Below are 23761 nucleotides of genomic sequence, written 5' to 3' on the forward strand. Positions count from 1 at the left end.
GCTACCCACACTGGCGCGTGGTCAGAAATTTGGATAGCTCCAATTTCGGCCTGTCGAATCCCGCCCCAAGTATTACGATGAACCCAAATCCCATCAATGCGCGCATACAATCTATGTGCATGAGAGTAGTGAGTGTAAGAGCGCTGCGCAGGATGAGACAACCGCCAACTGTCTACCAAGCCCAGAAAAGAAAACAAAGATAGAAGAGCCTTCCTAGCGGTCCTAGTCGGAGAACGAGTCCCTCCCATAGAGTGATCCAGTTGTACATCTGGGGTGACATTAAAATCTCCACCCAGATAAACAGAGCCTTTCACAAAACCCACCAATTCAGTTCTAAGGGACCCAAAATATGTTGCTTGACCAGTGTTGGGACCATACAGATTTATAATAGTGATGGAACGGCCCTGTAAGGTAGCCACTAGAGCCAAGCATCTTCCTGCCCTATCCCGAAAGACTTGTTGAACCACTAGACCCAGTCCCTTTCTAACCAAGATGGCCACCCCTCCCACCCTCTTCCCCGGCACCGCCCCCTGGTGGGTCCAAATTTGATCAAAATATGGAGATTGTAGGACTGCTACATCTCGAGGCCTTAAATGTGTTTCTTGGAGTAAACAAACATCCCATCGCAAGCGTGTCAACTCTTTTAATACAATACTGCGCTTACCCGGACTATTAAGTCCATTAACATTCCACGAACCTAGAATGAAAAGCTTATCACCCTCCTTCCCTGTCCCTCTTCCCCCCCTTACCCCCCCAAAGCCCACCCCCCGCCCCCCTCCCCTGTGCTGATTTGAATCCCGAGCCTCAGGATTCGCCAGCGTGTAGAAAGTGCAATCCTCCCCCAAAGGCAATCATCACTCAGCTATAAAGTCAAGGAAACTTCCAACAAATGAATTCCCCCACTGTCACTATATGCCACTCCCCCCCTTTCCATCCTGCACTCATCATCCAAGCACTCCCCCAACCCCTCACACCCCATACTTGTCAACACTGAACCCCCCGGATCCCAGACCCCAACAACCAGAGAACCATACAACTTTAAACTGACACCATGAAAACAGTACATAATAATAAACCACCAAACCCCATTCAAAGAGAGCAGTGTCAAACCAGCGTCTCCAATTCTCCCAGCCAGGTTCAAGGGCCTGCGCTCAACAGGCCCAGGCAAAGCCCCGCAATGAGGCAAATCAAAATGGTTATACCAGTGTCCAAACATGTTCAGGTCTGGGATTTCGCAGATTTCTTGCCAGAACGCAACGCTGTACTCCAAGGCTCACTTTGCGCAGAAGTGGATGCTACTGCTGGAGGTCTGTCCCCTTCCATCGGGGTTCCGCTGCCCAGAGCTCTCATCTCCGCCCAAGCCTCTGACACTGTGGTAACTCTGCGAGATGTGCCGTTAATGGTCATCCATATGCCAAAGGGGAATAGCCACCGATATTTATGGCCCCCAGTGCGCAGCGCTTGTGTGACATCTTTAAACGCTCTGCGCTTCTGCAAAGTAGACCACGCCAAATCTTGGAAAACCCCCACTGCCAGATCTTTCCATCGGAGAGCTGCTTGTCTGCGGCCAGCCAATAAAATACTTTCCTTCAGTGTAAACTCTCCAAAGCAGGCTATTATATCTCGTGTGCCCTGGGCCCTGGGAGCTCCCAAACTACGATGGGCCCGCACCAAGACGATAGACTCAGGGACTTCAGCTCCATCCGCCCTCAGTAAATGTGCACAAAAGGCTCTCACCACCTCTTTGCTGTCTCGAAAAGCTTCCGTTTCAGGGATGCCTTTGAACCGCAGATTGCATCTCCGAGAGCGGTTCTCCAAGTCTTCAACTTGTGCCTGTAGTTCCCGGAGTTCAGTCGATAGGCGACCCGTAACCTCAGAGGTAGTGGATACAGTTGTAGTCAGAGCAGCCACGTTGTCTTCGTTAGCTGAAACCCGAGCTCCAAGCTCACTGACCTCCGTACGGATCTCTGCAATCGCCGCCCGCACATCTCCCCTCACTCCAATTATTTCAGCCTTTAGCTCTGTAAACCAAGCAGCCATGGACTTTTTCGGTGCCTCTCCAGCCTCCCCCCGCTGGTCAGAGATGCCTTCATCTTCCGACTCGGACTGAGTCGCCGGCCCGGCCGCCATCTTTTTTTTCTCTCCCATGCCACTCACCACCTCCGGGCCCGATTTTTCCGGCGGATCGCCGAAAAATTTAAACTTGTCCAGGCGTTTTCGGGTCGCCATCAGCAGGGGAACCCCGGCAGCAGAAAATAGTGGCTAATAAACAACGCTGTGGAAGCGCCACTCGCGAGTTTTCACAAAAGCCCGACGGAGCTTCTGCTTCACGCTGCCATTCAGCGAGGTGACGTCACTTCGCTCCAAATATCTTTTAAGCTTGTTTTTGGTTTTTTATTTAAATAATCAGATATTAATTTGTACTTCTTAGCAGTCTGATGCCCTTGAAAATCTGATTTTGTAAATTTTGCCAGTCAGGGAACCCCTTCTGAATGGCCGGCTTCAACTGCAACCATTTATAAGCTTGAGACTTTGAGATACCAAATGATTGTTGCAGTTGTAGGAAATTAACCATTTTCCCATTTGAAATTACATCATCCAGAGTAGTATGCCTGTCTTCAGCCAATGTTTCCAGAGGATTTTAGACTCGCCAATCTGTATGTTGGAGTTTAACCATAGGGATTGACACGTGGATTGTTGTATTGGAGTAGGAGTTAAGTTGTTTATAAATTTTAATGTATTCAGGTGGAAAGAAGAATAACATTATCTTTATATATTCGAAGAATCTTGATATTCAAAATATGGTTAAGTCATAACGGGGCCAATAGATGACTTTTCAGCATCAACCAATTTGGCAGATCCTCCATGAGTTCAGGAAGGATCCAATACATACCCTGACGCAAAATAAAGGCTTGATGATATCTGTAAAAATTTGGAAAATTTACCCCCCCCCCCCCCCCCCCCCCCGCTGATTGTGATTTTTGCAAAGATACTAAGGCAATTCTAGAAATTTTACCAAGCCAAAGGAATTTTGTAAGAATCCCATCCAATTTCTTATAAAAGGACCCTTGAAAATAAACTGGCAACATACTCATTTGATAGCAAACTATAGGTGAAATCATCATTTTGATGGTTTCTACTCTCCCCGGTGTCAGGTCAAAAGCGCGCCGGGACAAAGGCGCGCGCAGACAATTGAGCGCAGCGCGGAGGCGCACGCCACAGAAAATTACTGTTTTTACGGCTCCAACGGGGGGGCGTGGGGGAAACACCCCCACTTTACTTAATAGAGATCGCGCCGCGTTGTGGGGGTGTTGTGGGGGTGGGGAGGTTGTAACCCCCCCATTTTACTGAAAACTTCACTTTTTCCCTGTTTTTAGGGAAAAAGTTAAGTTTACAGTAAAATGTGGAGGGTTACAACTCCCCACAACGCCGGCGTGATCTCTATTAAGTAAACTGGGGGGCTCCCCAGCAAAACTCCCCGTCAGAGCCCCTAAAAACTGTAATTTTCTTCGGCGCGCGCCTCCGTCTTGCGCTCAGTTGTCGGCGCGCGCCTTTGTCTTTCGCCGAGTTGTCTATGAACCACTCTCCCCCACCAAGAGAGATGTAAAGGGTTCCAATGCTCACACATGTCTTTGACTTTCAACAATAAGGATTTTTCATTTACTGTCATTGTGTCTTCCAATTTTTTTTCGAATCATTATACCCTCTTCCATCCAAAGGAATGGGAATGGGTCAAATAAACCATTTACACAGTATACATTCAATGGAAGAACTTCAGATTTGCTCCAATTTATTTTAGAAGTTTCTGGACCCTTGTTCTTTTGCAGAAATTAGATAGTTCAAAATCTAATAGATGCTGGCACTGTCATCTTGATATAGAGACACTGCTGTTCTATTGTCTTTTGATACTCAACTTTTGGAAATCAATATGGGGAGAGATTAATACCATACTGGAGTCATCAATTCCATTGACATATGATGTCATATGTGGGATGATACTGCATCTTAAACCCTCATTGGACAGATATAAATGTCAGCTTTTCCTTATTATGACCAGGATAGCCATGCAAATGATTACTCGTAATTGGAAAAATTGGGATCGCCGTAGTTTTACTTTTTGGTGGGCGAATTTATGCTTAAGTTATTAGTATGAGAAAATGAATGCTGACATGCTAGGGCATACTAAGATATTCAAATTAGTTTGGGGTCCATTGACATCTTTTGTGGATTCGATATAGTTGTCTTTTATCTTTATTTTCCATTGTTTTAGCACCCACACATCCAGGGGAGGGGGGTATATCTTTTGTTTGGTACTATTCCCTGATGGAAAATGTTGGATGGGAGAGGGTTTTTAATTTTTTTTTGTATTGATACTGATTGATTATAAGTGCTTATTATGATTATTAATATCTGTATGTATATTGTTTTGCACTTATTGTTAGCTTTGAAAACGTAATAAAGATTTTAAAATAAATAAATAAAATTCTTTAAGCACTGTATGGGTAATTATAACAATGGTGAAACAAAAGTAGATAGAATTGCTAATCAATGTGATGGATGTGCTTGTTTTTGATTGCAAATTAACTCAAAACACTTCTCGATAGTCGACAAGCAAACATGCATTTCATCAGTTCTCTTCTTTTCGATTTAATTTGTCAGAGCTGAAAATCAACGTTCGCTAAGATAAGAAGATCCAAATAGTAACAAAGTCTTGATTGCTTTGTTGCTCAAGTTAGAATAACTACTGCATAAAAAATAAAACTAAAATTACATGCCATTAGTTTTTTGGACCAATCACATCATAAGAATGATGTTGAATCCTTACCCACACAGATGCTCAAACCATTGACAGACTCTTGCCTATGTGGCATATATGTCTTCTATTCTAGTGTATACTTATGAAGGAGATTTTTAAAAAATAAAGTAAAATCCTGGAATCTCTCCTGGCACACAGTTTAAGCGACACTGATCTAAGATACACTGGAAGAATGAATCTGTTTTGGCTGGAAATGCTACTTTGTTTCTGGCAGTGTTTTGTGAAAATCCATTCCCTGACATCCATGTGTAATGCAGGTCTGGAGCAGTCAAGCTATTTGCACTTTATGAGCACGAGTCACTTTCAGCACAAATCACTTGGAAGCAAAATAAAATAATAGTAATAAAAAAACCAAAACAAACATATCCTGCTGGACCGCTTAGAAGCTACATTCTTCAACACTATACAGCAGATAAGTGTTATTAAATTTTAAATTCATATAGAATATACTAGTAGTGTTTTGTGCTGTTATAGAAACATCATCCAGCACAAGATTGTACATCTGATGGGACGGAAAGGTGGTATGATGGTCCCATATTTGTTCTCTTAGCGGTTTCAATTATGCAGGAGACCAAGGGCACTAAGCACTTTTCATCATAAGAATAATTTATTGAATTCTCTATTTTTAAACTAAATATTTATTGAAATAATATGCTGGTACAGTGAGTAATATCGATTGAAGAGCATATTTGATATTTTTCTCTACACTCCTATTAGTAGTCATTACTGGAACGCTGCCTAAGAAGAGAATAGATTGAAAGGAGGCTTTTCGGGCACCGTCTGTCTGTGATCTTTTATTGAATACCTTTTTCCCGCCACAAGCACTACGGTGGGGGGAAGGGAAGTGCTTTTGTATTGCATAAGACCCTTATAATGTCGGCCAGAGAGCAGCTGTTTCCCGTAAGGCTTTTGCGACCGCCCTTCCTTTCTGTAGAAATATCCTGTTTTCTCTAGAAGTGAAACCGAAAGTCCTGAAACTCCGAACTTGCGCGTCAGAGACAGACAGACGGGAGACCTGCTTTTGAGGAGGCATTTTGCGGAGGTAACGGACTTAAACGAAGCTTGATTTTAGGAGAAGGTTGGGTGCCAGTTAGTGGGGACGGACCTCGGGCAGAGGCGCGAAAGCGTTCCTAGCGTTTGTCGTCTGGCTGAGGGGCGGAAAGGCGGCCTGGTTTTCCTGTGACACTGACGAGGAGCTCGAGGTGACACTTGAATTTTCAGCCTGGACTGGGGTGGGAGCTGTTAATAGCAGGCTAATTGGGGTGGGGGCACTACTGGCTCTATTTTGGGCACAGAAAGTTCAGTGTGTTGGATAAGGACACTGGATTAGGTATGGAATAAGGGGAAGAGGGGTGGAATAAGGGCAGGACCAGAACTCAGATTTCCACGCCCCCAATTAAACATTTGTTCACAGACCCATCTTCCCTTTTCATGGTTTTTCTTAATTGGTTCTGCAACCTAGTCCTCAGAGCATACTCAGCCAGTCACATTAGGATATCCACCAGCTAGATTTGCATGCACTGCCTCTTTTATATGCAAATATATCTTATGCATATTCAATGTGGATATCCTGAAAGCATGACTGATTGGGTGTGCCCAAGGACTGGGTTGAGAAGCACTGATCGAAGATAGGGATTCTAAACTTTTTTTTGGTTTCCACACCCCTTCAACTGATAAATGAAAAACCTTGCAAACCCCCCCTCCCCCCCATAATGATCACTGACAGCTACTTATGGAGTGGAGGGTGTAGTCTAGTGGTCAGAGCTGCTGCCTGAACACCCTGAGGTTGTGAGTAAAGCAGTGGCTCGCAAACTTTGCAAGCCATGGCCACCAGTTGGCTTGAGAGCACCTGGAAGTGCACTGACATTGATGCGTGTAGAGGCCTCCAGACAGGGCTCTGAGCTGCCTGTGTGTGTGTGGGGGGGGTGCTGAAAAAGAAGAGGCGCATAAAGGAGGAGAGGTGCTGGCGGCGGCTGACTGCCTACAGGATGTGTCTGTCGCTGCGAGAGGCACATCCTATAGGCAGTCAGCCGATGCTGGTGCCTCTCCTTCCCAGCATCTCAAGGCACACTTGAAATCTCGTGGGGCACACAGTTTGCAGTACACTGCAGTAGAGAATGACTTAGTTATCCTGCAGGGATAATTGAATGTTTCACGAGTTTTCCTGGACAAAACTTATACGTTGTGACTTATTTAAATACAAAAGCAGCTTCTGCAGTTTAAATCACTGAATTCAGTTGCCAGTTCTATAAAGTGCTATTACATATTGATACTAGTCTTAAGTATTTAGACAATGACATGGGGGGTAAAGTTTGTCCTTGTCCCCGCTGGCTCTGTCTCTATCCCCGCCCTGTGGGCTCTGTCCTTGCCCCCGCCCTGCGGTTAACTGTGGATAACCATCCCCATGTCATTCCCTAGTTGTAAGTTCAATCCTAACCTGCTCCTTGTGACGCTGTTCCTGCATCATTCTCTAGTAGCCACTGTGGGTAGGGTAGACAGCATTGCTCCTAGCCAACCACTGTAGACCATGCTAGACTCCACCTGGCCAACCACTCTAGACCCTGCTAGTCTCCACCTGGATCCCACTGGGGGACCCCCTCCAGGCCACCATGGAATTTTAAGGTAGCTACTTGGGGGGGGGGGGGGCAATTAATGGAGGAGTTGAAACTGCAGCCCAGGAGAATCAGGCCACGACTTTGCACAGCCCAGTGCTCTTGGGCCACATGAATAATGCTGTTTGTGAGGTACTGGGATACCACAGTTTGCTGAATCCCATTGCGCATCAAGATAAGTTAAAGGGCAATCCTTTACCGTACCTTGATGAATCCCCAACTAAATCACCTCTATGTGCATAAAACCTCCAAATTAATGCACACAAAATTTAGATGCTATATGTTCTCATTTAACAGACTAAAAAAACTGCTAGAATATCAGCTGAAAAATCTAAAAAATGATTTTTTTTTTCTGTGCCCCACTACTAGAGTTGAAGCTATAATCATTGCTTGGAACTCTACAGTGCTGTTTCACTAATGGTGCTTTATAAATAATAATCACTACTATATGAATGCAAAGTACAGGATGTAACTTTATAAACGATAGCAATTCTCCACTGAAATAACGTTCATTTTGACATTCATCCACAGCTTCTCTGGGACCATGTCTTCAAGGAACAACAGTGATGGAGTGAAGAGCTGTATGGGTCAATCTGCACCAAAGACAGAGTATCCTAGAAATTCTGGCAATACCTCAAAAGACCAAGGAGAAGTTGGCAACCAAATACACTTCTCAGCAAAGGAGGAGAATGCAGTTAGGGAGAAAAACCCCTCTATATTATTTTTATCATCTGACAGAAAGGATCCTAATAAATTGATGGAAAGTATGAAATGCGGGGAGGCAAGAAAGGAGGAGGAAGACGATGAATATGCCTGGAAGGATAGTGATGAAAAATATGCCCCCAGTCCTCTTGCAAGTAAACGCACCTCTGAGATGCAGGAAGAAGCCACAAGCTATGGATGGCAAAAAGATTTTTCCACTATTTCATCTAAATGTTATGGATTGAGCATCATTGATCTGAAGGGCCATATAAATAAGCATCAAGGACCTCTCCGACCCGTATCTAACCACGTTATCTTGGTACAGGTCAGTGCAAATGAGTGGGAGAGGGCAGGCTGGGAGGATGAATGAACTTCATCACTGATTCTTTTGAAAGCAGGATAATATAACCAAACCCGAAGAGTTGCAGAAATATAGTTGAATTGGATTGGATTGGATTTATTGATTTGATATACCACTATTTGACAACTAAGTATTAAGTGGGTGGAGGAGCATAATAACCCCCCCCCCCCCCCCCATCTAAGTCCCTTTTTGGCCTAAGGCGCTAAGCACCCAAAGTAGGCAGCAGGGAAATGTCCATTCTTGAAGAAAAAGTTCAAAATGTGTTTTTTTTCTGATAAAGGCCTACCTGTACATTCAAGCTTTTATTCGCCCAGACCGCCACTTCAACTACCATTAAGTCCTATTCCCGAAAAAAAAAAAAAAAATTGCCCAAGTCCCAAACACCCAAACAATACCTTTTAGTCCTTTGCCTAAAATCATAATTCTCTAACCAACATCTGTCATAAGTGCCGGTTAGAGAATTGTGGAACCTTGTCCGCCCCCCCTTCCCCCCCGCAAGCATTGCCGGCAGGAGGGATGCCCATTCCCTCCCTCCAGAACCCACTGCAACCCCCATGCAAGCATCACGGCAGGAGGGATGCCCAGTTCCTCCTGCCCGAACTGCCGTAAACCCCCCGAAAGTTTGTCGGCAAGAAGGATGCCCATAGGAGGGGCCTAGGGGATCTGGCCAGTCGGTATCATAGGCTGCAGAATGCACTGAGAGATGGGCCTAAGATTCCAGTTGGCCCAGGTGCTTATGGCTCCTCATATAGGAGGGGCTTTAAGCGCCTGGGTCAATCAGGGCTTTAGGCTCTTCCAAGGTGCATCCCAAGATGCAGTCTTGAGAGGAAAACCAAAGTTCAACAGTGCATTAGATTTGCAAAGTTTATTAGTGACTGTGAATTCTTCCTATCAGGAACCTGGTATTTGTGGGCAGTCCCATTTTTAAATAGACCCTTCAAAGAGCAGACCCTACAAATGTTTTAGTAGGTAATGAGGTAACCTTTTGAGAGAATCTTGTATTAAATATGAGGATGGGAAGTGCAGAACTTTCCAAGTTGTATTCAGATTTGATATACTGCATTCAGGGGGTCCATCTAGGTAATTTACATATAAAAAAATGAATAAAAGTTTGAAAAGTACTACAATATTAATAGGACAGAGAGAGTAAATGAGAAAAAAGAAGATAGAGGAAGTAGTAAGTCATGGGGGGGAGGAAGAGAAGATAATTGGGGCTAGCAAATTTATTCATTACTGTGTTCCAAACTTAGCAGAAGCCCAAATTATTGGTGGTCATGAAATGTGTCTGAAAAAAGGGATTTCAAGCCAGTTTTAAATTTAGTAAGGGAAGATTCCAGACAAAGATGTAAAGGGAGTGCATTCTAAAGAGAGGATCCATTTACAATAAATATTTTACATCGTATGGTAGCAAAGCAGATTTGTTGATGGGTCAGTTCTTTTATACAATTATGTTGTGAGGAGCAAAGAGATCTGGAGGATATGTAAGGTATTAATAGGTAAAATGGGGTAGAAATCTGGACTAGTAAGATTTATAGGCCGGTAAAAGTATTTTGTAGGTGATAGAATGAGAAACTGGGAGTCAGTGTTAAGATCAGATTAAAGGAGTAACATGATCAAATTTACAGGATTTGGTGAGTAGGCGCACAGCTGAATTTTAAACTAATTGTAGTCAACAAAGATCTTGAGATCCAGAAACCTGGTAAAGAAAATCACAGTAATCTGGATATGAGATAACTAAGGAGTAGACAAGGTACAGTAGGTTATAGTTTGTACTTTCACCCAATCTCCATGAAAAGGGATCCAAACATAGAGCCCCATATTGACCATGATGCAGCCTGATTACATACAATTTGTAGAAGACACAGTTCAAACCCCTTAACTCACCAATATAGTCACATTTGGTTCCAAAACATGAAATGGGCTGGACAAAGTCTGTAAGTTCTTTGCCTTATTTCCAAAACATAAACCCTATTATTGTAGTGTTTCTAGAAAAATTCAGTGAACCTGTATGTTATAGTAACTAATGTACCATAACACCTTTACAGAAGCTCACGTAGACCACTCTGAATTGACTCACCAGTCATTAGTGGTATAGAAGCTCACAATAAATACTACTATTATTTATTATTTCTATAGCGCTGAAAGGCGTACACGGCGCTGTACATTTTAACATACAATAGACAGTCCCTGCTTGTAAAAGAGTGATTCAGATCAATGGTATGAGGGTTGCAGACTTGAGAATATGAAAATGAGGTGTGCCAGATATTTGTGTTCTATGAATGATTGGAGAAAAACATTCATAACATATTTTCCCTAAACAGTTCTGTGTATCTCGAGTTCCAATGTTTTGCCTTCTTCAGTTGTTGTGATAGGAATCTTAAGTCCCAACAGGGGTATTTTGATTGTACAGCACTAGAATTAAAAAAAAAGAAAAATGTACGGGTGTCAAGTTAACCATAGGGTTTGGTTGTGTTTTCTGTAGGTTAACAACTTGATAGCAGGTCAGATACCTGAGCCATTCCATACTAGGACTCCCAACACCTGGAGCAACGATGTTGTCAAAATGCCTTATTCCAGCAACAATGTCTATGAGTCCTCGGTGAGCAGCAAGAGGGATGTGTTCAGCTACACCATCCTCTTCTCTCCTTCTACACTGTTTGAAAATGGATTATATTATTTGATAAATTATGGCTTTTATTCTTTCCAACCCCAACAGAATGTTGGAAAGAAATTATGCATTAGAGGTAGAGAATGTCTGTCTGGGAGCACGATAGAGGCTGACTGAAACCAGGGTTCTTGATTTCAACTAAAAACTGAATCAGCAGCTGAAAATGAAACCGAAAGTGGTGAATGGGTGAGTGGGCCACCACCATCCCTTTCCCCAGCAGAGGGCATATCTTCTCAAAATAGCCAGCCACCCACTCTCTCTACTCCCCCCCCCCCCCCCCGATCACAATCCTTCCACACTCCCACCACTCAAAGGCCCTCCTTGGGCCTACCTTTAAATTCCCTAGTGATCTTGTGACTTCTTCTAGACAAGAACAATCTCCAAGCGCTTTTACCTCCATTGGTTCCTCAAGCAAAATGGCTGCTGGGACTTTTCCTGGTAGCCTCGCAAGACTGCTGCTGAAAGTCCCATGACCATTTTGATGGGAGATTGGAGCCAGCATAAGCAGGGACAATCTCCTGTCACAATGATCACGGGCCACTCTGTAGCAGCTTTGGCAGTCATTTTGGCTGAAGAATTAGCAGGGTCAAGAGCTTCTGGAAGTCACTTGCCTGAAAGAGGCCACTAGACCACTAGGGCATTTAACGTAGGCCCGGGGAGGTCCTTTGAGTGGTTGGGTGGCCCAAAAGGGGGAAGGGTGATCGCTGGTGGTATTGCTGCAGAATGGAGAGTGATTGCGGTTAGGAAGCAGGTGAATTTCAGGCAAAAATGCACTGACATTTTTGACCAAAACCTGAACCCAGATTGTGGGGTGGTTTCAGTGCCAAATCTGAAACAAAACGAAATTTGATGAGTGTCTGTCTAGAACACTCTGAAGACTTAATAGAGCAGGAACAACTTTGGCATCGGGAAAATCAGGGAAAAGACCCATTCCAGGTGATATAGAGTCCGTAGTAGTATGGGTTTCTATAAACACTGCAGAGCACCCAAGAGCAAGTGTGGGAGGAGGCAGGGATTTTGACTGGTGGATGAGTCCAGGAGGAATAAAGGACACACACACACAGGCTGAAAGGTATTCCACGGGCTGTGGTTCACATACTTTCCCTGCTTGTTTTATTTTTAAAATGTAAAATTAAATGAATTGTTGTTGTGAATGGGGTCAGTTTTTTAAAATAAAATTCTAAGTTTAATGATGTCTCTAGTATAAGCAGACTATAAGTTTTTTTTAAATAAAAATGTAATAATGTCACCGATAGCACTTGAGAGGATGGGAGGGCATGAGATGTTGTCATTGGATCTTCAGGAGTGGTGGGATAAGTGGAGTATTTTTGCAAAAAAAAATAAATATATATATATATTAGTAATTTATTTGGGGTTGGTTCAGTAAAGAGACACCCGAAGTATCGGGAGTGGTTTCAGCTGAACATGAGTAAAATAGTAGGAAGGAAGCATTTACCAGTAAGAGATCACACTATCAACTCTTCTTCTTGACACCAATTGTGTAATTACATTTTTTAGAGTGCTCTCAAAAAGCCGAAGTCTCGATGGAAACTCATTGAAAAAGCTCTCAAAAAGCCTTTAAAATCTTCTCAAGATATTGAGGTAACAACATCATACTATTAGATCTGCATTTCAATGTTGTCTGCTCCAAAAGTCATCATTCTTGCACCATTCCCTAATGCAGAGGTCCCCAAACTCAGTCCTTGAGGACCGCAATCCTTTCAGGGTTTCCACACAGAATTGGCTTGAGATCTATTGAGGTAGTGAAGGCAAATGGATCTCATACATATTCATTATGCTGGAAGAGACTAAGACTGCAGAAGTATTGCGCTCCCTCATAATTGGTGTGCATAAATTATTCCCTACAGCACTTCCCACTGGGAGTGTAGGAACACTGCAGAAGCCCCATAATCAGTGCACAAGCATCATTTTCTACAGCATCATTTGCTGAGAGAGGATGGGACTGCAGGAGCTCCTCTAGTCCATTTAGAATACTGCCTCTTGGAAGGGGATGGAAGGGTTTTCATAAATGGATTTTTACAAATTGTGTTATCTCTTGCTACAGAAAGCCATCAAGACCTACAACAAGAAATATGAAACTGCTTGGAAATTTGATGCCCTCCACAGGTATATTGAAATGGTGAGTACTGACAGTATGTTCTACCCCTGTATTCATTGAAACAGGTGTTTAAAATATATATATATTAAGCATTGTCTATAGCAGATCCTATTATCTGTGCCTTTAATATAGGATAGAGCTATAGAATGATGAAATTTGTAGTTCTCTTTGTAATAGTCTCCTTCAGTTTCCTATAAATTATGAGACCTTCTCATTCCCGGTGCATACTGAGATGCACTGGGAGGGGCCTAAGACTCTGAGCCAGGCACCTAAGGCCCATTCCCTGCCATAGGATGCTCACTCCTTCCTGCCAAAGGTCCAGGACCCCCACACCCCCAATCCACTTTCCCCACTTTTTAACACTACCGGCACTTCCAGACCTGTTGGAGATTTTGAAGTGTTAAAAACCAGTGCTTTATTTTGTGCATCATCTGGGCATTGATTGGAGTGCTCATTTGAATATTGATGAGCTCGTTTTATTTACATTTTGGGCATCAATAGCTGAAATATTTGATAGCTAAAACTGATTTAGCATCAGTCATTAAAAGGTGCAGTTAGTTTTGAGCATATGGGCCCCAGTTCCCTGACCCCTAGGGAAACACTGGTAGAGAGTGGGCTGATAGCAGGAGTTACAATTCTGTAAAAGCAGCTGAACTGTAAGTGTAATTTCTCTGTTTAAGTTCTACATTAAAGATTTGCTTAAGAACTGAAAGTTCATCCTGGCAATGTTTTTGGAATTACAGTGCTAGAGATTTAAATTGCAGGTTAATCCTCAGGGAGAGATCAGAACTGTGACAAAAAAAAAAAACAACTTATAGTATCTTGGCTGGGGCAGATTTGCCTACAATCCTCAGTGCAAACCATGGAAGGTGAATATTAACACTGGAGATTGGAAGATTTAGTTGTGGGGAGGATGCTGAGCATTGGAAATTCCCCTGTTCTTTACTGGGTGCCTAAGATCATAATTTGCTTGTGTAAAAGATAGTATTCCAGCCAATTGCAGGTCCTGTAGACCTTATTGCCTTTATTTTAATGGTGTATCTGGTGGTTTTCTTTTTGATCTTCGTGACTACAAAGAAGGTCATACATTAGATCTTGTTGCTTTTTTAGATCATACTATTCAACAAACCTCTATTGATACTGTTCGCTGGCAACAAGTTCCCTGGACTGACAATTTTCTTGGTGAATTTTCACTTCCCATTTATATGTCATATTCCAATACAATCTTTGCAGAAAAAAACTTTCACATTTAGGAAGAAAATCTGTCCTGAACATTTTTGGTCTTATGTTTTAGATTCTCTCCCTAGCTCTCCCAGGGAGCATACCATTGATGATAGCTGGCATAACTGGAGCTCCATTACAGAATGTGTCTATCAATCTTTGGTGCCAGTTATCACCAAAACAATCTCCTATGTTCGGAATGAACCGTGGTTTCTACCCATTCATAAAGCCCTAATACAGAATTGTAGGAGGCTAGAAAAGAAATGGAAAAAAATCTCTTTCAGATATAGATAAAATAAATTGGAGATCTGCAATTAGAAAATATAATTTTGAACTTAGGAAAGCGAGAAAAACCTATTATGGAGGCAAAATAACTAAGTCTAATAATCAGAGCAGTACCCTTTTTGAACTGGCGTACTCTGTCTAATTCTGACTCAAAGTCTGAGCAATCTTTATCTCCTTCAGATGTCTTAGCTTGTTTTTTTCAAGACAGAATTTCTCTCATTAGGCAATCTTTTCCTGCAGGAAATATTGGACATCTCTCCTCTCAGTCAAATAATTCTACACTGGAGATACCAGTTGATCGTTACTGGTGTTTTTTTGACCCAGTTTCTGAATACCAAGTATCAAAATTATGTGAAAAGTTGAGAAAGTGTAAATGTTCATTGGGCCCTTTTCCGTTATATCTTTTTTTCAATATTCGTTCTCAGGTCATAACTTGGTTGACCTTTTTATTAAATTATTCACTGGAAAATGGATACTTTACGCAGTCTATGGGGCAAATAACTTTCCTTCCCCTTCTGAAAAAATCAGATCTAGACCCCATTATCCCCTCACATTATCGATCAATTGCTAATATATCATTGCTGATAAAGTTGTTAGAATCAATTGTAGCAGGTCAACTTACTAATTATCTGGAGAAATTTTCATTACTTCAACCTGTTCTAATTTTAGTACCGAAACTTTATTGATGTCTCTTCTTTCTAAAATCCAACAACTACAACTTCAAAATAAATGTTCAATTTTGCTTCAGTTTGATTTGTCCGTGGAGTTTGATATAGTACATCATGACATTTTGCTCCAATTACTTTCAGATATCGGTCTTAATCAGTTTGTTCTTGTTTGGTTTTCTAAATTTTTATTGTCCCGATCTTATTCAGTTAATATTGATGGTAATATTTTTAATTCCTGGCAACCTCCTTGTGGAATTCCCCAGGGGCTTTCTGCTTTCCCCAATTTTGTTCAATCTTTATATGACAACTTTGAATATTTATAAGCTGTCAGTGTGGGAAACGCTTTTTACTTATGCGGATGACATTTTTATACTGATTGAGATTGACCCAAATATTTCCAGTTTAACTTTTAAAATAAATCACTTTATCTCTAAACTTCAAACTTGTGCTATGTCTGTCCAGATAAAGCTAAATGCAGCTAAAACTAAACTTCTGTGGTTAGGCCCAAAATTGGATCATCATCCTTCCACTGTACTTTTGGATTCTGGAGTCTCCCTACAAATTGAGTTCTCCTCTAAGATTTTGGGAATACTTTTTGATTCTTCTCTTACTTTTAAGGATCGAATAAACTCTCTGGTTAAGAAATGTTTTTTCAGCTTACGAATGTTGAGGAAGGTTAGATCTCTTTTCCATCAACGTCATTTTTCTGTTTTGGTCCAATCTATTATATTATCTCAGTTAGATTATTGTAACGCCATTTATCTTGGCATCATTAAGAACTGCCTTCAAAGACTACAATTGATTCAGAATACCGCCGCGAAATTGATCTATGGAAAGAGCAGATTCGACCATGTGACTCCTTTGCTTTTCTCTCTCCATTGGCTCCTGGTTTATTTTGGAATTCAGTTTAAGTGTTTATTGTTTTTAAGATTTTACATGGTATTTTTGCTCCTCTTGTTCCTCTGCTATGGAATGTTTTTTTTTTTAATTCTTTATTTATCATTTTAAGATTTTTAACAAAATCAAACGTTTTGTACAGAAAGATTGTCAGATCAAACACAATTAATCATCTAATATAATAAAATGGTAGGACGCGCATGCGCACTAAAAATCGTGTTCCCTGATCCTGTCGCGTTTTTTTTAGTGCGCATGCGCGGGTTTACGTCACCAAACTCGGCAACATGGACAACAATCGCGCTTATGCTCAAGCCGCCGCCACGAATCCTCTCTCGAACCGCACCAGGATCGAGAGAGGAGCTGCAGCGGGGGCTTGAGCATAAGCGCCATTGTTGTCCCCCTACCTAGCTGCGAGGCTGCGACGGCCTTCCTCACGGTTTCACGGTGCTTGGTCCGCCAAACAATTCCTGCCGTTGACCAAATTTGCCCCACCGTTCCTTCCCTTCCTCCATCAGGTACAGTTCAGCTCCGCCTATGTTAAAAGCAGCTGCTTTAAAATTGGAGCCCTGCCGCCACCGTAACACGTTCCCTCTGCCGCGGTCCCATATGTCAGAGAAGGGGCGGGACCAAGGCAGAGGGGAAAGTGCTACGGCAGTGGCAGAGCTCCGATTTCGACGTGGCTGCTTTTAACATTGGTGGAGCTGCACTGCACCTGATGGAGGGAGGGAAGGAAAGGTGGTTGTGCGCTGTTGAGCCCCTCTGCAAGGGCCCAAACCAAAAAAGGAGCCAGGACTCTTCCCAACCCGGCGCCGCCAGACCCGACAAAACGGCCCTACACTCACAGACCCGCGAGCAGGGTTGCCATGGAAACCTAACCGGAATTTACATGCAGTCGCGCAAGGGTCAGTGAGAGGGGATCAGGAGCTAAAGAGAGATTGAAAAAAACAAACAAACAACAGTGCACAAGTAGAGAGAGACACACAGACAGTCACAGAAGGACAGGGAGCTAAAAACTCAGATTGAAAAAATAACAAAACACAGAGGACAAGGAGAGAGAGAGACACAGACACTCACAGAAGGACAGGGGGCTAAAGAGACAGATTGAAAAAATAACAAAACACAGAGGACAAGGAGAGAGAGACACAGGAAAAAAAATGACAAACAGACATACAGTAGCCAAGGCGACAGACATACTTACATACAGCGTCCAAGTAGACAGAGAAAAAAAATACAAACAGCCAAGGAGACAAACAGAAAAAAATAAAAAATACAATGCCCAAGGATAAATTCAGGAAAAAAAACCTTCCAGACATACAGTGGCCAAAGAGTTAGACTGAAAAAAAGGCATACAGACATACAGCAGCCAATGAGACAGACAGACTGACAGCGACCAAGTAGACAATCAGCAAAAAAACACAAACAAACACACAAAGCAAAAAAATAGAAACATACAGCGGCCAAGGAGACAGGCATGCAACAAATAGGAAAAATAAAAAAACTTTTAATAAATCAACCATATATGAAGAAGGAATAAAAAAAAAAAAAAAAGGGAAAAGACACCTACAGGGAAACACAGGATCAAGAGCATACAGAGAAAACAGAAGTTTGCAGGAATCAGGAACATATAGAGAAAGGAGAGCAGAGACCCCTGCAAGAAGAGAAAAATAGCAAAGAGACTGGGGATGAGAAAGAGAGCAGAGATGCTTGCAGGGAGAAAAAGCTAAGCAGTAATGTTACAGCAGTAATGTTACTGAGAACAGAATGGGGGAGTTGAGAGACACTGCTGGGGACAGGGTGGGGTATTGAGAAGGACATTGGAAGAAGTTTGAACTTGATGAGCTTCTGGTCTTCTTTCATCCTCATTGACTAGATTTAAAAGTAGCTGTTCTCAGTTTGAGGTTTGAAGGATTAACTGTGTTCAATCCTATGAACATTTCTGATCTCTGTCTTTTACAGTTGCCTGAAGCTGAACAAGAGTATTTTTTCAAGAATCTGATCCCAGAGATGGTGAATCTGGCACTTCAGCTCCCTCACCTCTGCCAAAAGGTAAGAGAATGAGCAAGTTACATACTGCGATGATTGTATGAATGGTGGTGAGGAAATGAGAAATGATGAGGACAAAACTATAATGAGTGGATTTCTTACTAGGCCTCAAACACCCAGGGCACTACTTGTAATTCTATTCGTGCCCTTACTGGGGTGGTGTTTTCATCATTGGTCTTAGCAAATAGCATGTGCAATATATCGTTTTGTAAATTTTCAACAGGCTCTATATAATTTATGAAGTGCATAGAGTTATGTAAAAGTGCTCAATAGTGCTGTAAAGGAAAGGCACTTATCTTTGCGCCCGACGGCTGCCCAACCATTTCACTTCTAGTTTCGTCAGGGGCTATGCCTCCTTAGTTCAAGCACCAACATTTTTGGTAAAAATCCTTTTCTTTGAGCTAAAACCACCACTGTTCATAGCACTGCCTCTATCGCACTTTTACAGCACTTTATAAATTATATAGAGCCTGTTGAAAATTTACAAAAAGATTTATTGCACATGATATTTGCTAAGACCAATGATGAAAACACCACCCCAGTAAGGGCACGAATAGAATTACAAGTAGTGCCTTGGGTGTTTGAGGTCTAGTAAGAAATCCACTTATTATAGTTTTGTCCTCAGCATTTGTTATTTATATTTATTGAACATTTCTCTAAGTTTCCTCATTTAGTTGATTTGTACATGGTGAGGAAATGAGAACATTACTGTAGGAGTTTGGAACTATACAGTATAGTGCTAAATGCAGAACTGTGTTCTAGGAGTTTGGTCCTTGGTCTGCTATGTTTAGAACTGTAACCTAATAATGTGAGACTACAGGCTGCCAGATCTGCGACCTGGCCTGGAAATTCAATTTAGCTTTATAAGAATTATTTTCAAATCTACACCCTATAGAAAAAAAGCTGAATATTCCAAAAATCAGAAATATATGCAAGCGTATATATACAGTATATCATTTATCCTAGGACAAGCAGGCAGCATATTCTCACATATAGGTGACATCATCCACGGAGCCGGTATGGACAGCTTGACAAGTGAACTACCACTTTTAAGTTCCAAAAGCTTTGCGGCTGCCCACACTGCACATGTGCGAGTGCCTTCCTGCCCGCAGAGGTGCAAGATATGTCAGTTGTTCGTTTCCGCAGAGCAAAAAGTTTGTTTTTAACAGGACTCTGTTCTTTTGTTGTTGCCTTCTCGCTTTGTGTCTTTTTTCATTTTATTTTTGATTTAATGTTTTTTAAAACTTTACAGTTTAGGAAGTTTTCTTTCCTTTTTTTCCCCAAAATTTTGGGGTTTATTTTGATGAGTTTTTTCCGAACAAACTATTCCATCAAAGTTCTCTTCCGTCCGTGCAACGGGTTGTTAATTGGTGGTCACAGTCTTTTCTATTGCTGACTTTCTAACAAGGTTGGAGGCCAGAGACACCATTTTGATTTTTCCTTGGGTTCTTCTCCTTCTTTCGTGCTTATTTACCTTACCTCAGGAGTGGTTCTTCGGTGCGCGCACAGAGGTGCTAAATCATCGACATCAGTTTTGACGTTGGCATTGTGGGACATTCCGGCATCGTGGAAGTCAGCTAAGAGATCATCTACATCACAGGTCTCTACTGCATCAAATCAGTTGATGCAGACCAAACAACGATGCCACCGCTCCCTAGCTTCGCAGCTGTCTCTCCTTCACGGTGTGCATCCTCATAAAGGTCACCCATACTGAGACAACCTACTACACCGATGATACCGGCTGTTGAGTATTGGTGCATACTTCAAGACTCTATAGCATTGAGTCAGTCGATGCAGACCACACATCGATGCCATTGCTCCCCAGCTTCGCAGGCTGTCTCTCCTTCATGGTGTGCATCGAAATCAACCAATCCAGGACAACCTGCTGCATCAAGGGTACTGGCTGTCAAGCTTACAGTACTGGTGCATGCTTCATCAAGTCAGTCGATGCAGACCACACATCGACACCGTAGCTACCCAGCTTCGGAGGTTGTCTCTCCTTCATGGTGTGCATCAAGGTCGACCATTCTGGAACAATCTGCTGCACTGATGTAGTACTCTAGTACTTTTGCATAATTCATCTTTTTAGTAAGTGTTGCAGATCAGCATCAAGTCAGTCGATGCAGACCGCATATCAACAATGAAGACACTCCCCAGCTTCATATATTCTCTCCTTCATGGTGTGTATTGAGGTCAACCATTCCAGGACAACCTGCTGCACCAATGGTACTAGCTGTGGAGCCTTTAATACTGGTGCATACTTCAAGGTGTCGAAGGTGCCAGCATTGAGTCTTCATGCATACTTTGATACCATTGTGCTCCTGCTTCACAGGTTGACTTTTCTCTACGGTTTGTATTCTTATTTACAATCATCCACTCCGAGTCAACCTGCTGCACCGAGGGTACCGGCCATTAGTACTGTTGAGTGCTTCAAGGTGCCATAGATCTCAACAGCGTCCCTTGGTACCGGCCTGCTGCGATTTTCACTAAGAGGCCTCTAAGTACCGGGGTTAGCTATCCATCGGAGCTTCTTACTACTCATGGATCTTCTGAGCACTTCCCATTGACCAGACATCGATCTTATATCAACCTTCTGGTTCTTCTTATGAACACTTCAATCTACTACTTTGAAGCATCGATGCTCTTCTCCATTGCATCATTTCTCATGTTAAATGAATAAGAGATGCTCATCGATCCTCATCATGGTCTTCATCGTATTTCATTTTGTACAAAACACAATTGGTGGCTTTACCATGAGAGGGGCTGGGCCTCCCACTTGGAGCTTAGCCTCCCTCAAAATGAACATCTCCCTTGCTGTAGCTGGTGGGACATTTTGTTTTTTCATCATCTTGGTCCCAGTTTCTGCTTTTGTCTATCTTCTACTAATTCTCTTTCCAGGTCTCAGGAACCCCGGTTCAATCCATGCGGGAGCCTAGGGAGATCCACGCAGACCTGGGGGGGGGATCCCTGCAGGATTCCTGCAATGCCCGCTCCCAAGCAGACCTCTACTCTGGAACACCTATAATATCAAATTCATAAATTGGAATTTGCATTAGGGTCATCCTCTGCTGCTCATCTATAGTATCTGCTATATTGCGAGCTCAGACATCTAGTTGCTGGGAGTCTCTCTATTTTTTACCATTGAAGTGGCCACATTAAATTTCAGCATGGAAGGAGTTGGAATACTTTGAATAACACACATTTTCCTTTCTATTTAGGTCACAGGCAACACAGGGCTCTTGCTGCAAAACCAGAAAATCTAATAGCAGTCTCAGAAAATTCACATAGCAGCTCCTTCTAATATGTTCAGCCCTTTTTTCTTTTTCCCAGTTCTGCCCTTCAGCCTGACCTCTAGTAGGCTTCATCAAGAGCTGTTTTCTGAGGGCAGCAGCTTTAATGCCAAGCCATTTTTTCCCCTATCTCTACGATTGGCTACTATAGGATGCCTCTCCTCAGAGATGCTCTCAGACATTCAAGTTTGCAATTAGCTTTTTGACATCTCAGCTTTAATCTTCTCAACCAATGCAATTCATAACAGCCCTGCTCAACATAATTATACACAGGGCCTTCCTACTTCAGCACGACAGGACCACCTGTTTCAACTTTCTAGTCAAGTCTTTCATCTTCTGTCTATCTCAGCTAGACAACTGATGGGACTCTTGGATCACATGGTGTCTTCTGTCCATATTACTCTTTTTCATGAGACTTCATTTATGAACTGCCCAGTAGTCTCTGGCGTCTACCTGGTCTCCAATTTTCGATTCTTTTTTTATAGCCACTTTCATCGCTCTGTTACTCTTTTCAGTGGGGGATGACTTCGTCCAATCTTTCCAAATGGCTGCTGCTTCAGATGCCTCCAGATCAGCCAATTCTGACCACATACTCCTCCAAGTATTCTTGCGAACCTCACCTGGACAGTATTAACAAACGAGTCTGCTCTGCCAAGAGCAGATGTTTATATACCTATTTCAAGACTTAAGCGAGTTGGAATACTCTCAAGTCTTTTCATCACAACATATTTAATCAACTCCTCTGAGTTGATTAAATATGAGCAATCAACTTGCGTTCTACTGCGTAATCAAGCATGACAGTATCAATTTTTCTGTAAGAAAGCCAAAAGGATTTAGAACTACTCAATTGCTTTAAACATCTTTCTAAACCTTGTCTATGTTCAAGAAGCGACAAATACTCTTTGCCAACAAGCTCAGCTGATTTCTTCGGCAACACGAGTGGATGCTCCCCTCCTTTGGCTTTGCGTCACATTTTCTCTTTTTCTGAGACTCTTCAGATAGTCCTGTCATGTTTCAGACACTATGTTAAAGATCCAATATCCTTCTAGATCTTGTCATCTCTTCTCATGCAGAGTCAAAGTCTCTTTTATATCCTATTCTGCAGTTGTCTTATCTGACACTTCTATTCGAGATGACCTCATTGAATGCTGATCTTCTGCTTTTTTAAGAATCTTTTTGGGTGTCTCCAGGAATCCCTTCTACATGGCAGTGTTTCCAAAAAAATATGGTTTTCAGCGTAGTATGGTATTCATCATCAAGATGCTTTATCATCTTCCATATCTTCTGTGTTGGAATGTTTTTTTCCGCTTATCCAACTCGTGGCTTAAAATCACTTCAGTCAGACTTCATCTCACAGTTTTCAGTGTTTTCCATGTTTATTTTACTGCTAAAGTTCTGACTATTCATCTTCTTGTTGACAGTTTATGAAAGAACTTGTCAACATCAGACCATTTCTCAAACCTCCTGTACTGGTTTGGAATCTTACTGTGGTTCTCTCCAGTCTGCTACAGCCTCCATTTCAACCAATGGCCTATGCTCTTCTTAACTTCCTCTCTTAGGAAGTAAAATTTTTTTATCTCCACCACTTCTGACTTACCTCTATGTGACTTTCACACCTTGGTGTCTTTTTTTTTACCATGATAAGGTGTTTTATCTGCACTCTGCCATAGAAAGTCTTGGATTTTCATTTCCATCTATTCATCGTATCACCAGTTTTCTTTCCAAAACTTATTTCTCATTCTGCCAAGACAGCTCTTCATGCTTTATACTGTAAACAAGCTTTAGGTTATTACTTATCAAGGTCTCAGTCGTATAAAGCATCAACTGCTCACTTCTTTTCATACTAACAAGTTGAGCTGGTCTGCCACCAAAAGAACTATTTCCACATGGCTTGTGGCCTGTATTTCTTTTTGCTATGCTCAGGATGGGCTGCAGTTCGGAGATCTTAGCACATGGGATCCAAGCTATGCAGCTTTAGTTGCTTTCTTGCGTTCCACTTCCATTGCTGAAATCTGCAAAGCAACTACTTAGTCCTCAGTTCACAAGTTCATATCTCTCTGTTCTCTGGAATTCTTTCCA

General features: G+C 42.2%; 1 protein-coding gene across 3 annotated transcripts in view; it reads left to right on the forward strand.

Annotated features, from left to right (window-relative positions):
• Positions 1 to 23761, forward strand: part of LOC117362350 (poly(ADP-ribose) glycohydrolase-like) — a 96254-nt gene that overhangs the window by 13441 nt on the left and 59052 nt on the right. The window contains exons 1-6 of one of the 3 annotated variants that reach the window (XM_033948591.1): positions 5690 to 5858; positions 7960 to 8455; positions 10974 to 11090; positions 12678 to 12761; positions 13225 to 13299; positions 18306 to 18395. In XM_033948591.1, the coding sequence (XP_033804482.1) occupies positions 7973 to 8455; positions 10974 to 11090; positions 12678 to 12761; positions 13225 to 13299; positions 18306 to 18395 (849 nt within the window). In that variant the 5' untranslated portion in view covers positions 5690 to 5858; positions 7960 to 7972. The other 2 variants (XM_033948588.1, XM_033948589.1) reach the window with 2 other exon arrangements.

Source organism: Geotrypetes seraphini, chromosome 6 (genome assembly GCF_902459505.1).
Source record: "Geotrypetes seraphini chromosome 6, aGeoSer1.1, whole genome shotgun sequence".
Taxonomy (NCBI): domain Eukaryota; kingdom Metazoa; phylum Chordata; class Amphibia; order Gymnophiona; family Dermophiidae; genus Geotrypetes; species Geotrypetes seraphini.